Consider the following 15,385-nt stretch of genomic DNA (forward strand, 5'->3'; position numbering starts at 1 on the left):
ACGACGGAGAGGAGAAAAAACGACCAAACAAAAACGCCCCGATTTTCTTTTTTTTTTTCTTTTTCTTTTTCGTGCAGTCCGATAAAATGTTTTTCTTTTTTCTTTTTTCGAAAATGAGGCGTCGAAATGACGAGAATGGCCTCGCGGTCTGGACGCGCGGGAATCTCGCGCGGGACGTCCAGGGGCAGTTTGGGGAGACGACCTGAAAAAAGAAGAGAAGGAGAGAGTAGTGTAATGTTGAAATTTCGAATACGGACGAGACGACACGACATGGTGATTGATGATGCTAAGGGAGGGCCTCATATTGCGGTCCGAACGGTCTTTTCGTCGTACGCGGAGCACGTGCGGACGAGCTGACCGCCAGATGGCGGTGGCCGTGGAACGGTTTAACCGGCCATTAGAGCACTAAATGGACCAATCATCGCGTCCCAACGATGCATGGGATGAGGTTTTATCTGGATAAGCCCGTGTCTTGGGGGCGCTTAAACCGGCTACCGTCGGTCAATCCCTCCGCGCTCATTTTCTCGTTCATTTCCGCCAAGCTTGGAAATTTAAGCAGGTCATGAAAAATAAAATAACAGAGTGATTTCCCCCTTTCAATGTTGCCCTCTATCTTAATAAAGGGATTTTAATTACATGTCGGCGTTATGATGAAGCGATGTTGCTATTAATCAACATGGTCTTTAGATGTTTTGAAGCTCGATGTCTATCGATAGGTTATTTGGTCGAGAAAGGAAACAAAAATATATAGGAAAAATGGCATTTAAAAAAGAATTTCAGTTGAGTTCGATCATGGCATGCATTAAGCAAATGTGTGCCTAGGCTTTTTTTTTTTTTTTTTTTTTTGTTCCTTTTCTGTATTTATAACACTTGAAATGTGATTTTTATTTTGTTGTCGAGCTCCTAAATAAAAGATTTGAGTACTAACATTCATTGCCATTTAAAATTTTCTACAGTTTTCTTTCGCACATTTTGTTTATATAAATATGATAATAGATTCTATTATGATGTGGGTAACCAAATTAATTTTACTACATGTATGTATAAATTATCACATACCTAGATAATTCAAAATGTTTTCTCCTAACTCCCGTAATTATTGTTTACAATCAATTATATGCGTACATTACATACTTTTGAAACATTGAGTTCTCGAGGGCTTTCCTCTTTCATCTTCTTGGCAAGACTCTTAAAGGTGTATCTAAAAAGGCAATACTCATTATCGTCTTCATGATATGGATCCATGCCCCAAACGAAGCAAGAACAATTAGTAGGTCACGGCATTCTCACTAAATAATTGTTTCCATTTTCCCTCAAATACAAAATCTTGAAGTGGAGGAAGTCCGCTCATAAAAGAGCCATATTCAGCCTTGTCAAGTGAAAAAAAAAATGAAACCTAGAGCAAAGTATCATTTTCTTCTTAGAACATAAGCTCTATTAGGGCAATCTTAACTCACTTCATCATTGTGATCGAAAGAATTCGCAATGCTTAGATATTCTTTTTTGGACATCAGTTCATGATGCACTCGCTTCTTAGAATATCATGTCTAATTGACCTCTAGGCTTTCATCAAACAAGAAAAGCAAAACAACGAAGAAGGTCTTGATTTGTTCTGCCGAAGTATGACTCTTCCCTCACTACGAATGTCTTCCCATTCCTTTTATGTATCGAGCTTGGTTCGCCAAAATCCACTACCCGTTGGAATGAAATGAAAAAAAGTCCTTTCATTTTATTGTCCAAAAAAATGTTTTATCATATATAAGTAGTTATTACACACAACCTTGTGAAGCATTTCATTCTTGAAAAACACAAAAGAATTGAACATACTTTAATCCTCTCACACATAAAAATATTCGCAACCTCTTTATGGTCGACAGTCAGACCTCTTAAGGCATCCAACCACTTCTATATCTCTCCATCCGACAGCAAGCCAATCACAAGAGTGCAAGAAAATTTGAGAGTGGTTTTAAAAGTCGTGTAAATCAAGACTCGAATTTACAATTGTGTTGTAGTCTAAAAATCTTAACTTGACAATCTGTTAGTGGAGTTTATCCCCCATTAATTGTAGAAGGGACTAGCGAAAATCTCACCATTTGAGATATTTTTTAGGGACGAAACTTAAAACCATCCAACACCAATATCAAAGTCTAAGTTACCAATAAGTCTAAATCTAACGGTCACTCGAGAGACATGGGTTGCTACAGCTTTGACCTAAAACCTAATATGTGAGGGGGAAATTATTAGAGTTTTTTTTCATATCAATTATGAAAGAGACTAGTGATTGATTTGTAAGTGTAAGAAAAAGTCTTACCATTTAAGTTGTCTTTTGGGGTGAGAAAGGTCTAAGACTACCCAACATTTATCTCATCATCAACTGTTAGAACATGTGAGAAGTGCTTTAGCTGGTGTATGAATAAGATGCCTCATTTATTTTTCTGTATGGTTGATGGTGCCATATTAGGTAAGTGGAGAGATTTGCGTGGGTTGATCCAAGGAAAATGGTAGGGTAAAGGCAACAAAGGTGATCGCTTGTCAAAAAGATTCCTCCCCATGACCCTTTCCACGAATACAATTCCTTCCCTCTTTTAGGCACCCATGTGGCCTGCCGGGCAAATTCAGAACCATCATGCCAAATTGCCAATCTCTCTCCAACATTCAAACTTTCCCACATGAGAAAGCAATCCTTTCATCAAGTAAGGGCATGTGCCAAAAAGCTTCCCATCCTAGCATGGACTCAGTTCACAGCTATAAAGAGACCATACCCTCCCCTTTTCCACCCTCAATACTATTTTGGAGCATTCAAGTATAATAGGAAATCCCAAAATGTCGCTTGAGCGATACTCATCTTTTCTCTGCTCGGTGCTTGGGTATGATTCATCATATTTGTACATTCTCTTAAAGTTTTGTTTCATAAGCCAGGGGATGAGGAAGATGGAAAATGAGCGTGGAAAATGAGGAAGAATTCACAAAGTTTTGTGAGAAATAAACGAGGTATAGTATGGTATTCTCTTCCTTTACTAAACTTTCTCCCCTTCCCAAGCAAGGTATGAAGATTGCCTCTAGGAGTTTTGATTTGTATGTCTTCAGTAATTACCTTGTGTGTAGAAGTAGGGATTGCTATAATCAGTGGGAATTATTCAAATGGTCAAAAGGTTCCAAACAGTTCATTATTAATTAAGAAAAAGTATACTCAATATAAAGTAGTCATATAATTTCTTATTCAATTTTTCTACAATGAGATTGAAGTGTGACCATTATGAAATTTCAAACACCCCAAAAGCTAAAACCCTTTAAGATGCACCATTACAATCACGTATTGTAATGCACATTGAACATTGAAGACATAATTTCTTTTGCAAGTTCTATAAATAAATAAATAAAAAGACTTTCTAAACATAACTAATACTTTAATTCAAGCATCCTCCAATCGCTTTCTACAAAATCCTTGCTAATTAGTCGACTCATTCAACTTATTCGATTAGGACAATCCATGCCTAATTAGTTATTAATCAACCTTTTTCAAGTAATGTCCTCCTAAAACGGGAACTTTTTCGCATCATAGATGCTCTGGTGTCCTTATTAGTTGCAGCACATTATGGACTTTCTAGGTGACTTTTGCTAAATCTGTCATTATCTTTTGGTTAAAGAAAGTAGTATTAGGTGCAGAAAATCTTCAATTTCAAAAATTTGCCGTCGCCATGACCCACGCAAGCGGGGAACATAACTTGGAACGCACCCAACGAACAGCTTTTAGAGATTCCTCGGGTTTTATCATAAGTTTGCGTTTCCTAGGTTATGATTCCCTCACATATATTCTAAACCTTAGTGGTTAAATAGAAAAATGTAACATAAGTGTTGCTGGTCTGCCAAGATCATTATCCTGACCATTATTAGTTGACAAGTCATGTGGAATGACGACGGGATATCCAGCTAAAGCTAATTCAACAAATCCACTTTGCTTATAATAGAATCATCCCCCTCGTGACACTGTTCGCTTCCTTTCCATTTGTAGAATCCCTTCGGCTTTTGGATAGGGCCTTGCAAGGAAAAGATGATTGCATCTGTTACCTCGCTCCTTTCTCTATCTAATTTTTACCTAACTTTAGAGGAAAAATAGAGTAACCACAGCACACAACGTCGCTGTCTTTGTTTGGCAGACTAGAAAAGGAGGTCAAGAGAAATTTATTTGGCTTATCTTCATTGACAGAGGAGAAGCAAAAATTCACTAGATGAAATTCAGAGTACCCCGAATAAATCGAACAATCTCTAAACCCTAACCCCACCATATACTCCTTGTATCACCTGCTCTAAATTGCAAAATAAACATTTGTACCAAAATCTTGTAAGAAATTGTTGTGTGTAATGGTTTGGTGAAAATTCTCTATCGCATCGCTAAAAGATTCATCAGATCAAGCCTAATAAATTAAAGTTGCAAAAATTAAAACCGCTAAGCACTTTTGGAACCTCTCGTGAAGTTTGGCACGACAGCTGTTGTGAATTCATCCTAAATTATATCTCAAAATTATCATTTTTTGTCTAGCCAAAGAATCCTAAATCCGTTTTGCCTTATATTAATATGAGTTACATTTACATAGGGAATAATTATCTGTGCAATGCCTTCATCTCATAACTTATCAAATATTTCTAGACCCCTTATTTACATTATTTAATACATTTATTTATTATATATTTTCATACTTAGTATTTTTAGAGTCGGGGTTCGATTGCATATTTTCTTGCGGCTATTATTTGAATTTGTGGGACCACAACAAATTATTATAAAAGTTTAAGTCGTTAAATAAAAGCGTGGTTTAATATTTAATTACTCTAATACTCTCTCCATCACGCTTAATATGGTCTGTTTGCCTAGCACTAAGCATATAAATATGTAATTAGGAAGATAAATAAGGCTTTTTAGAAAGATTTAAACTCAGAATTTTCAACTCTGATATCATATGAGATTTTACAGACTAGACTAAGCATGAGGAGAAATATTAAAGTAATTAAATATTAAACAACGCATTCATCTAACATCTTAAATTTTTAGAATAATTGGTTGGGACAAATTCTTATATGGTATTCAAGTTTAGTTGCCGACTCCGAATAGTCATATAGTAGAGATACGAATTGTTGTGTCTTCGACCTAGACTCGATGTACGAGAGGGAGATTGTTGAGGTTGGAAGTGACTAATGGTCATTTTATAAGTTAACTTTTAGGGTGAGAAGGTCCAAGACCACTCAACATTATATATCGAGTTAAAGGTCATGAGTTTAAATTTTTTTAGACTTCATTTGCCTCTTCAACTAAATTTCCATACTTAATACTAGGCAAAATACTAGACTAAGCATGAGGAAGATTGTTATAATATTTAAATAATAAATCACGTATTAATCTAATATCTTAAATTTTGAGAACAATTTGCGATAGTCCCGTAAAATCTATAATTATCACTTTCGAATATTCGTTTTTTATTCTTGGTTTATATTTCGCATTCATTGCTTAGAGATCAGGGAAGGATCAAATACCCTTAGCCAGCCGACCATCATTTTTACTTCAATAGGAAATGAGACAACGAGGATAAACCGTGACGGAAGGAAACGAGGGACGCGCTGTGACGTTAGCGGATTTGTCGGCAGAGGACCAGATGAAGTTTACACGTGTGAACAAAAAAAAAAAGAAGCGAAACTATTAGGAAATATCGAAGGCTACGCCATCATTGTCAGCGAGATCGACAGCGAGAGAGGATGATGAATTTCGAGGCCTCTTTTTTAATCCCGGCCGTTCGCGCCCACACGTGGCATTTTGGGTCGATTTTTGGTAGGGAAAAGGAAGCAGATAAATGATATTTTTTAATTAACTACCCATCAATTTCTGTGTACCACCCATAATTATTAATTGTTTTAAGTCCGAATTGACTCGATAACGAAAGTGAGAGCATGGTTTGCCACAGTTAAAATTGCAATTATTTTGCACAATAATATCAGGGACATTCTAACGACTGATGTTATATCATTGTGACCTATTTCTTTTCTTTTACTCGAATTCGAAAATTTATCATATTAGTTCTAAACTTATCATAGATACATTATTTCAATCTTAAAATTTTTAATTAGACTACTTTAATCCTAAATTTGCATGCCATTTCAATGTATCGTGCAAAGATTAAGAACTAAATTAGTAAAATTAAAAATTTAGAATTAATTTGTATTTATATAATAGATTTCAAATTAATTGAACCATAACCTCATTGGAATTGATTGTAAAGTTCTACAACTTCAAAATAAAATAAGAAAAGGCAAGTCTTATGGGTATAAAATAAAAATGATTGTCAAATGAGTTCTCACGAAAACTCGAGAAATGTCGATGAATTGGTCATATTTTTTCGTGTAGGTTTCGTGATGGTTCAAGAACAATTATTGAAGATAGTGGAGAATTGATAGTAACAGTTTGATAAGTCATTTATCATCATGATAATTGATTTATGAAGGGTATTGACCATTTACAAAGTTAGTTTTCAAGATAAAACAACCTTTCGTATCGTCTTCAAATAAAATTATGCATTTTTCAAGGGAATAAGCTAGTTATATGTATTAAAAAAATAAAAAAAAGCGCCCACCGTGGGGCTCGAACCCACGACCACAAGGTTAAGAGCCTTGCGCTCTACCAACTGAGCTAGACGGGCTTGTTGCTCTTTGCCGGGCCATAATTGTTATTATTCAATTAACGGGGAATGCCTGGGCCCAAAAGGAAATCACTGAATTTAAATCTTGAACTTGCCAAGACATATCCTTTCGTACGTGATAAAAGAAAGGAAAATAAAATCAGAGCTCGAATTACAATAGCTACGGTCAAGAATTTCCTGGGAAAATACAAACCGTCCACATTACTCACGAATTCGAAAAGGAAGGATTCCCAATGATCCCCGCCATTCGCTTTCTCCATGGCCGCCTTTCTTGGCGTGAACTTAATGACTCAAGTCCCCAAACATTAAAGGGACGTCCACCCAAAAAAAAAAAAAAGCAATAGCGGCAGATCCATTTCGGAGATGAAAAGACGAACAAGGCTTGATTCGTTCCTGAGGTGTTGACCTTAGGCCGAACGGTCCGGAAAAAGAAAGGTATGTTTGACTTTTGACTCCTTTTTTTTTTTTGAACAGGGAAAGAAAATATTATTACTAGGTACCAGTCTTAGCAAATACCACAGAAGCATCACCACATACTAAATCCAAAAGGGCAGATGGGGGTTGATAAACCCAATTTGAAGGGAGGCACCCTAGTCGATGTGCTCTTGCTAGCCAGTCGGCCACCTTGTTAGTGCTTCGGCTACGGTGGGATAAAAAGAGGCTCGAACTCTCTTTTAGCTTGCATTTTGCCTGGTCCATTAGTGGCTGCAATTCCTAATTGAGGGTATCAGAATTGAGGACCCCATACACCAGTGTACTACAATCGGAGTGAATATGAATTTCTTTTTCAGTTCTATTCGGGGCGAGCTTCGAGGAAATAAACTCTAGGGTTTCAACCAAAGGTTGTGCCTCCGCTTGTTCAGCTGATCTCACCTTTACAAATTTAGTAAAAACCCATCAACAATTCTTCCCAGAGCATCCCTGCATATGCACGCTATGGCTCCTTGCGGACAGGTGGGTCGCTGCTCAAAGCTGAGAGAACATACGGCTTCCTGTCTGTGCAGATCTGGTGTTGCTCCTTGGTGTTGGTCCCCAGCCGCTTGACTTTGTAGCAGAGTTGATTTTCCCCTGTTATCTACTCCAACGACGTGGCTGTTGGGTGATCGAGAGATTTGTGAAGGATCATCTGAGGCGCTTTGAAGGTCACAGGCATCGATACTCCTCCTTCGTACTGGAGATTTGAGCAGATCAGACCGGTATGTTTGACTTTTGAGTTGAGTTGTTCGAAAAATCGAGTCATCTTCCGCATGAGTTCATTTGCTCTGTTTTAGGCAAATGGGCCTGGAGTCGGTCTGGCCCTAAATAGAAGCTTTTAAGGTTTTAACTTTTTTTCTTTCTTTTTAAGGAGTCTGCCGATGAGATAATTCGCATGTTAAAGTTAAGGCCCGGCGAAATACGACGTGGACCCCGTCTTTGCCGCGCGCGCAATCCTCCTATTTCTGGCGTAATCCTATTATTTTATTATTGTAGAGAATATCAACTTGCCACCCCAATTTGAGCGCTACTCTCGGGACCTTCAATTGCACATTGAATTAAGTCGCTCGACTAGTGCATAAGAGTTTGAGGAGTTGAAGTGCAGTGGAAATCCTAAAATATGTTATGAAAGTGTAATTAAATTTTAAAATTTTTAAAGAGGGCATTTCAATCTTAAACTAGTCGAATTTGTGCAATTAAGTCATTCTATTAATTATGTCCAATTTGACTAACAGAAAATGTTGATATAGCTTTCCTTATAAATTCTTTTTTCCTATGTTGATATGCCCAACCTAGGTGAGAGCCTAAATGAGGGTTGTGACCCTTGACTGCAACCAGCCAAGGTCGCTAACTACTAGTTGGGGTTGATCCATGGCCCTTTCTAATGGGGCAAGAGTGATCATCACTCGATTTTGCCTATCTTACTCCTCCTCTTTTATAAATATAATTTAAGTAGCATCTGATTAAAAAATCATACTCGAATAAAAAACGAGTTGTTTAAGCCTTTTTTTTTTTAATTTTGTTTTAATCACGTTAGCGCCACATAAGATAGAGAAAAAATCACATCAACATTTTTCATTAGTCAAGTTGGACACGGTTAGCGCGGAAAGATTTAAACCCATCAATTTGATAAATTTAAAGACTCAATTATACTTTTTAAAAGTTATATGAGCTAATCGCACTTTCTTTAACTTCATAAAATTCATTTTGCATTTCTTCCATTTTGGGATTTCTGTGAACCCGGCATCCGCACTCAAATCCCAACTCATTCGGACAGCGTGAGCTCCCAATTTTCAGTTACAGCCACTGCCGCCCAAAAAACAAAAATCGGTTAGCGAAAAAGAAAAAAAGAAAAAAGAAGAAAATCACGCGATCCGGGTGATTTGTGTGGCTCGCAGTTTCGTCCCCGACCGGAGGATTCCGTTTCGACCCGCCCTCCGTTGCTTTATAAAACATCGCGGATTCCACCGCCTTGGTCGGAAACCGGCCGTCGTCTCCCTCCGCGTGCGTGTCCCTGTTCGTTTGCTCGCCGGCGCGCGCACGCAAGAGAGAGAGAGAGAGAGAGAGAGAGAGAGAGAGAGAGTTCCATGGCGAGCGCCATTTGCGGCGGCGGCTTGGCGAGCGTGTTCGCGCCGAGGCGACGCGGGAGCTCGAGGCGGTTCGCGCTGAAACCCGGCGAGACGAGCTTCCAGCGCCGGCTCCTCGCGCCGAACGTGAGGGCCTCCTCATCCTCCTCCTCCTCCTCCTCCTCGGCCTTCGTCGAGACTAAGCAGCCGCCGTCGCCGCCGTCGCCGCCGGTACGTGTTTGTGATTGTGTCGTGGACTTTCTTTTTGCTCGCGGAGAGGAGTCGGAATCGGAGCGGTGAATCTGGCGGGCGACTGAGTGACTAGTAGTCGAGCGGTCTTGGTGGGATGGGGTAATGCCTGCCGGAGTGGGAGTCTTGCTCGATGAACTCGAGCTTGTCTTGTTCGCGTGCCTCTGGCAGGGCTCGTCGAGCGGGAAAGATTGGATTTTGTTCCGAAGAATTTCGTGAGGAAGGCTTTTGAATTGTGTACTGTCCTGATGGAAGAGAACAGTAATTTCGGCGTCCTTTGCGATTTTCTTTCTAGTCGTTAAACTGCATACAGGGGCATTTGACTTTGTCGATGAAATGTTTGTTCAAAGTTTTTTTTTTTTTTTTTTAATTCTTTTGTCTTACCTCCTGTTGATTGAAAAACCGAACTTTATTTGTGTAGGAAGCTACTGTGGATAAGGAGAAACTCGGCAGCAACCAGAATGTATTAGCTTGTCCCATATGTTATGAGCCGCTAACATTCACTGGCGATCTGGTGTTGTCTGTGTAAGTTGCATGGATTATAAGACGTTCGGCCGATGAATGTCTTTTTGCTGTTTTCATCGTCCCGTCATGATTCTGCTGCAGGGATTCTGCATCCGGGTCTACTTTGGAGTGTGGTACCTGCAAGAAGACCTATGTGGGCAATGAAACGCATTTTGATCTTACAGCGGCCAGTGGAACCAAGGAATATGGCGAACCCATGGCCCTTTCTACCGAGCTTTTCAGGTGCGAAATGTTATTTATTGGAGCCGACTGATTCCTTGGGTAAAAATTCACAATGTTGCCTCCAGTGGCATTATCTGGGTGGGTTTTTTATAAGTCATGGTCATTCGGGTGACATGCCACTGATTGAATTGTTGCATCAGGACTCCGTTGGTATCGTATCTCTATGAGAGGGGATGGCGTCAAAGTTTTTCAGTTTGGGGTGGTTTTCCAGGTCCAGAGAAAGAGGTTAGTTTCACTCTTTTCTTTGTTACTCCTATTGCTTCGTGTATGCTTGTCACTGCCATTTGTTACAGAACTGGTTTTTGTGTTGCTGTTATGATGGATGCCCTGCAAGACTTGTTCTATTGCGAGGAGTAGCCATCTTGGAAATGGTTTCTTAGAAAAGTGGTCACCAACCAGAAAAAATTACTAAATACATACCTATGCCTTCAGAAAGATGCACATTTGACTCGATGTCATTAAACTTAGGCTAGAGCTAGGTATCTAATGCATGTGGTACTCCTCTCTGATCACTTTGCAGGGAGGTACTGACCATGAGATTTTGACTGCAGTTTGAATTGACCAAGGGATTCCTTAAGCCAGTATTGGGAGGAAACATCGTTGATGCAAGTTGCGGGAGTGGTCTTTTTTCAAGACTTTTTGCCAAGAGTGGACTGTTCTCTCTAGTTATTGCTCTGGACTACTCTGAAAATATGTTGAAGCAGTGTTACGAGTTCATTCAGGTGGAGGAGAATTTTCCGGAAGAGTGAGGAGACCAACTCTTACTCTGATCAAATGATGATTGAAGTTTGTAGTTTTTGTCGCTGTATTGTTAGGAATTTCTCTTTGTTGTTGTCTTGATACATTACGCTAGAGTCAGTTTTGACCAACTTTTCTGTTTGTAGGAAATTGGCATTGGTCAGAGCCGACATCTCTAGACTTCCTTTTGCTTCAGGTTCTATTGATGCCGTGCATGCTGGTGCTGCTTTACATTGTTGGCCTTCACCATCAACAGCAGTGAGTATTTTTGGTTCTTTATGGTTTCTGTTCCCCACGAGGTAACCGGATCAATATAAAGGGAGATTGTATAACATTGGTCTTGCTCTTTATGCTTAATTCCAAACTTTGCGTAAAATTGTCAAAAGGGAATTGCTCCAGTTTCTCCATACTCAGTAAAAATTAATGTTTTGCAGCACACGTAAGTAGAACTTTTTAGGAGTGAAGCTTTATTCAATGTATGCACTTCATTAATCCTACCTTAGGAAGCATCACTCGGTTTAAAATCTCTTAGTTCTTTGTCATATGCTCACATTCATTACATCATGGTGCTTTCTCAGGTTGCTGAAATCAGTCGAGTTTTACGACCAGGTGGAGTTTTTGTCGCGACTACATACTTGCTTGATGGTCCGTTTGCATTATTTCCTCTTCTGAGGCCATTATGCCAGGTACTTGGTTTTGGCTCAAGTCCTGTCCCTCTCTATTCGGCTCTACATATCCAAACTGCATGTTTTCTCTTCTGCCAAATACAGTTCGACAATATCTGTTGGATCAGAAGGCTGGGGTTTGTTCCATCAATTTTCACACAACAAAATAATTAAACTTTCAACTTTTTGATCTATAGAATGGGACACACATGCTTCAATTGCCTTGGGGAATACAATGGCATTATCAAGCCAATGCCTAACCATCATTTTTGTCTCTCATTCCAGAATATAAGTCAAATATCTGGCAGCCACATCTTCCTCTCTGAAGGCGAATTAGAAGATCTTTGCAGAACCTGTGGGCTGATTGGCTTCAAATTTTTGCGGAATGAGCGATTCGTGATGATCTCGGCTTCCAGACCCCGCTAAGATTTCAGATTAGCCAGCAGGTTCATCGATTACTTTGAATAACAGAGCAAACACAATAGTCAAGTAATTACAGGCACCACTGTGAATCTCTCACATCGTTAGCAATGAAGTTTAGGAAAATGAAGATGCATATATATACAACTTCTTATTGTTTAAAGCACAGGATGATAAAATAAAGGCTGCTCTCTTAATTTCTTGATGTGTAAATACCACCCATTCGGCGGTCAATGAATGAGTTGAAATAACTTTTCGTTGTCCCATCGGTTGATGTAATGCAAATCAGGAACATGAGATTGTTGAAGAACATTAGAACAGTTCTTTTCCTTATAAACAATGGTATACAATACATGACTATCGAGTGAAATCCGCTCTGTCCCTTTAGCTGCTGTTGCATTCTATCGTTGTTAAGATGAGAATGCAAAGCTACTAAAGACGACAGCTTGACCTCTTCACAAATTCGTAAATGTAGTTCCTCTAATCTCTCCATTAACCTCTTGCTTCGTACAATACAGAACTCGTGCAAGGTCTCTGCTAGTCAATTGTAATTACAGAAGTTTTATGTGAGTACAACAATCAAAAACTTCCTCCCACCTCCATGAAGATCCCCAGACGATGCTATTTCTATTAATCATTGGAGCACTGCCTGCACCCTAAACCGTATCTCCTCTCAAAAGACAAATCAGTCAACACCTGTGCTTTAAGCATCTCTCAAGAAATTCAGATATGGAATGCACAAGCTACATATATATGAAATTCGATCTGTTACCTAGGCAGCTGTGTGCTCAGTTAGTGTGAAAGAAAGAAGAGGAATGATTTGGAACTTAACTTGTTTGTTGCTGGTGCATTCCATGATACGCAGAAGCCCACAATGAACAAAACTAAGCTGTGGATGAATCATTCGGATAAGCCAGCAGAAGTATTGCTGCCAGGAGGACGGCTGATTCTGAGCTTATCTGTGCTAAAATTATTCTTCCAGATCCAGAGTTGGTAAGACGTCTGGAAAGAAAATCTGAAAATCTCCGATTTTACCTCCAAAAAGTCCCCCAAGGGAACTAGCAATCACGAAGAGTGCCATGAGAAATGCAGTTTTATTATGGTAGAACCCAACAAGCTCCAACCACATTGTCGCAAATGACAAAGCTGACCAGGGGAATAAACCCGTTATGGAATGATGGAATCTTTATCACCGATTTTGCTTCTTGAAGCGAGCCCTTCACTTGTGAGCAGAACGATTTTTTTTTTTAAGTTTGCCCAGTAACCTTGGCATGGCCATGGCAAAGGAGCGGACTGGAATTGCATTAGTTCAACCGCGAATGGAAGGAAATTCTCCACATAGGGATCCCCATGGACGCTGAGGGAGCTATCAACACATGAAATAGTCCACCTACTAAAGGCACCGAGATTGCCAGTCAGTTGTAGTCATCGAAAAGCCTATGCAACAAACTAGACGGGCTTGCTGCACTTTTGAAGGAGGATTCACTTTCCTTTAATAGAGAACAATACAATGGGTTGTAGTCATTGATTTGGTGAACCCAACTATTGCACAACCAAGCCAGATCTCCTATTATAGCGGGATTAGGATGATCTGATATCCTCATCGTTCCAGCATTCATCATACCATGTTCTAAGGAGCACCTGTAGAGAGAGCCTTAGTAAATACGTTTGTAAGTTGCTCATCACTATAGACATGGGGAGTTTCAATTGTCTTATCTAGAATCTTCTTATGCACAAAGTGATAATCAACTTCTATATGTTTTATCTGTTCATGGAAAACTACATCTGAACCAATATGGATTGCGGCTTGACTATCACATAATTACTCCATATGAGACTTACGGGCTCAAAATCCCAATTCTTGCACAACTAATCAAAGCCAAACCATTTCACTTGTAGTTAAGGCCACGGCTCTATATACGGCCCCTGCACTGGACCTTACCACAACATTCTATTTTTCACTTTTCCAAGTGACTAAGGCTCTGTTTGGTAACCATCCCAACAAGTGCTAAATTCCCGATTCTTTGTTTCCTAATCGGTTTCGGCCTAGAATCGCGTTTGGTAAAATTTTTGTTCCCGGAACAGATTGGGAATAGAATCAAGAATAAAAAAGTTGATTCTTGTTCCGGAACGGATTTGAGAATCAAAATCAATAAATTTTCTTCTTCCCTTCGGCCATCTCGCGACCACCGTCCACCACCGCCCGCCACCGCCATCCACCGCCGCCACCGGCCGCCGCCGCCGCCGCCGCCCCGCCCGCCGCCGCCGCCGCGCCGCCGCCACGGCCGCCGCCGCCGCCTCTCGCCGCCGCCCCGGCCGCCGGTCCCGGCGAGCTCGCCGAGGCAAGCCCACCCACGGTGGAGGCTCGGCCTCCCAGATCCGGGCGAGGCCGAGCCTTGCCGGTGGCCAGCGGGCCTCGCCGGGCCGGGCGAGGCCTCGGCGGGCGGGCGAGCCCACTGCCACCGGCGAGGCTCGGCCTAGCCGATCTAGCGAGGCTCGCCCGCCCGCCGGTGGCCCGGCAGCCTCGCCCGACCCGACGAGGTCGGCCCGGCCACCGGCGGGCTAGGGCGAGCCTCACCCAGGCCGGCGAGGCTCGGCCGACGAGGGCGGCGACGCTCCGGTGAGGTCGCCGCGGGAAGAAGAAGAAGAAGATGAGAAAAAGAAAAGAAAAAGGAAGAAAAAAGAAAAAGAAAAGAAAAAAAGGAAAATGAAAAGAAAAAAATTAAAAAATTAAAAAAGAAAAGAAAACAAAGGAAAAAAAGTAAAAAAAATATTTAAAATTTAAAAGAAATTGATTTGGAACAGAATTAATGAACATGGTACCAAACGCAATTCTATTCCCGAATCGAAATTTTGAACAGCTTACCAAACGGCTTAAAATGCTTAGAATCGGTTCCCTGGATTAGAATAAAAAAGAATCGGTTACGATCGAATCGGCTCCCGGAACAGAATCGTTACCAAACGCGCCCTAAGTGTCGCCTACAAAGGTGCAGAAACCTTTGGTTGATTTTCGTGCTTAAGGTTCCTAGCTCAATCCGCATCGTATTATAATACTAGTATGACCATGTTTCTTCATCAGAACACCTGACTTGGACCAAGCTTGAGGTACCGAAGTATGCAATCTACAAGTGCCATATGTCCTTCAGTAGGATCTGCCTCTTAGGATCGTGTTATGCATTGATACTATCTTTTAATGATGTTCATGTATAGAAGAGAGATAAAAGAAGGCAAGAGGAACATTCAATAGATAAGGACGTTCAGACGACCAAGAGAATAATCCCTCGGAAGCTTACATATATGGTAGTAAATCCACAATTAACATCGTTACCTTTGGGGGAAGATT

At 40.5% G+C, this 15,385-nt stretch overlaps 1 protein-coding gene and 1 non-coding gene across 2 annotated transcripts; one reads left to right on the plus strand and one right to left on the minus strand.

Moving 5' to 3' along the window:
* Window positions 1-6,610: 6,610 nt before the first annotated feature.
* Window positions 6,611-6,683, minus strand: TRNAK-CUU. The gene has a single exon. It is a non-coding gene; the product is annotated as a tRNA-Lys (tRNA).
* A 2,386-nt stretch (window positions 6,684-9,069) lies between these two features.
* LOC104447938 (uncharacterized methyltransferase At1g78140, chloroplastic) lies at window positions 9,070-12,354 on the plus strand. Its single transcript, XM_010061689.3, has 8 exons — window positions 9,070-9,454; window positions 9,894-9,997; window positions 10,079-10,219; window positions 10,360-10,444; window positions 10,771-10,964; window positions 11,104-11,215; window positions 11,536-11,643; window positions 11,908-12,354. Exons 1-8 carry the CDS (start codon window positions 9,245-9,247, stop codon window positions 12,046-12,048), a joined length of 1,095 nt encoding a protein of 364 aa, XP_010059991.2. The 5' UTR covers window positions 9,070-9,244; the 3' UTR covers window positions 12,049-12,354.
* Window positions 12,355-15,385: the final 3,031 nt, after the last annotated feature.

Source organism: Eucalyptus grandis, chromosome 6 (genome assembly GCF_016545825.1).
Source record: "Eucalyptus grandis isolate ANBG69807.140 chromosome 6, ASM1654582v1, whole genome shotgun sequence".
Lineage (NCBI taxonomy): Eukaryota > Viridiplantae > Streptophyta > Magnoliopsida > Myrtales > Myrtaceae > Eucalyptus > Eucalyptus grandis.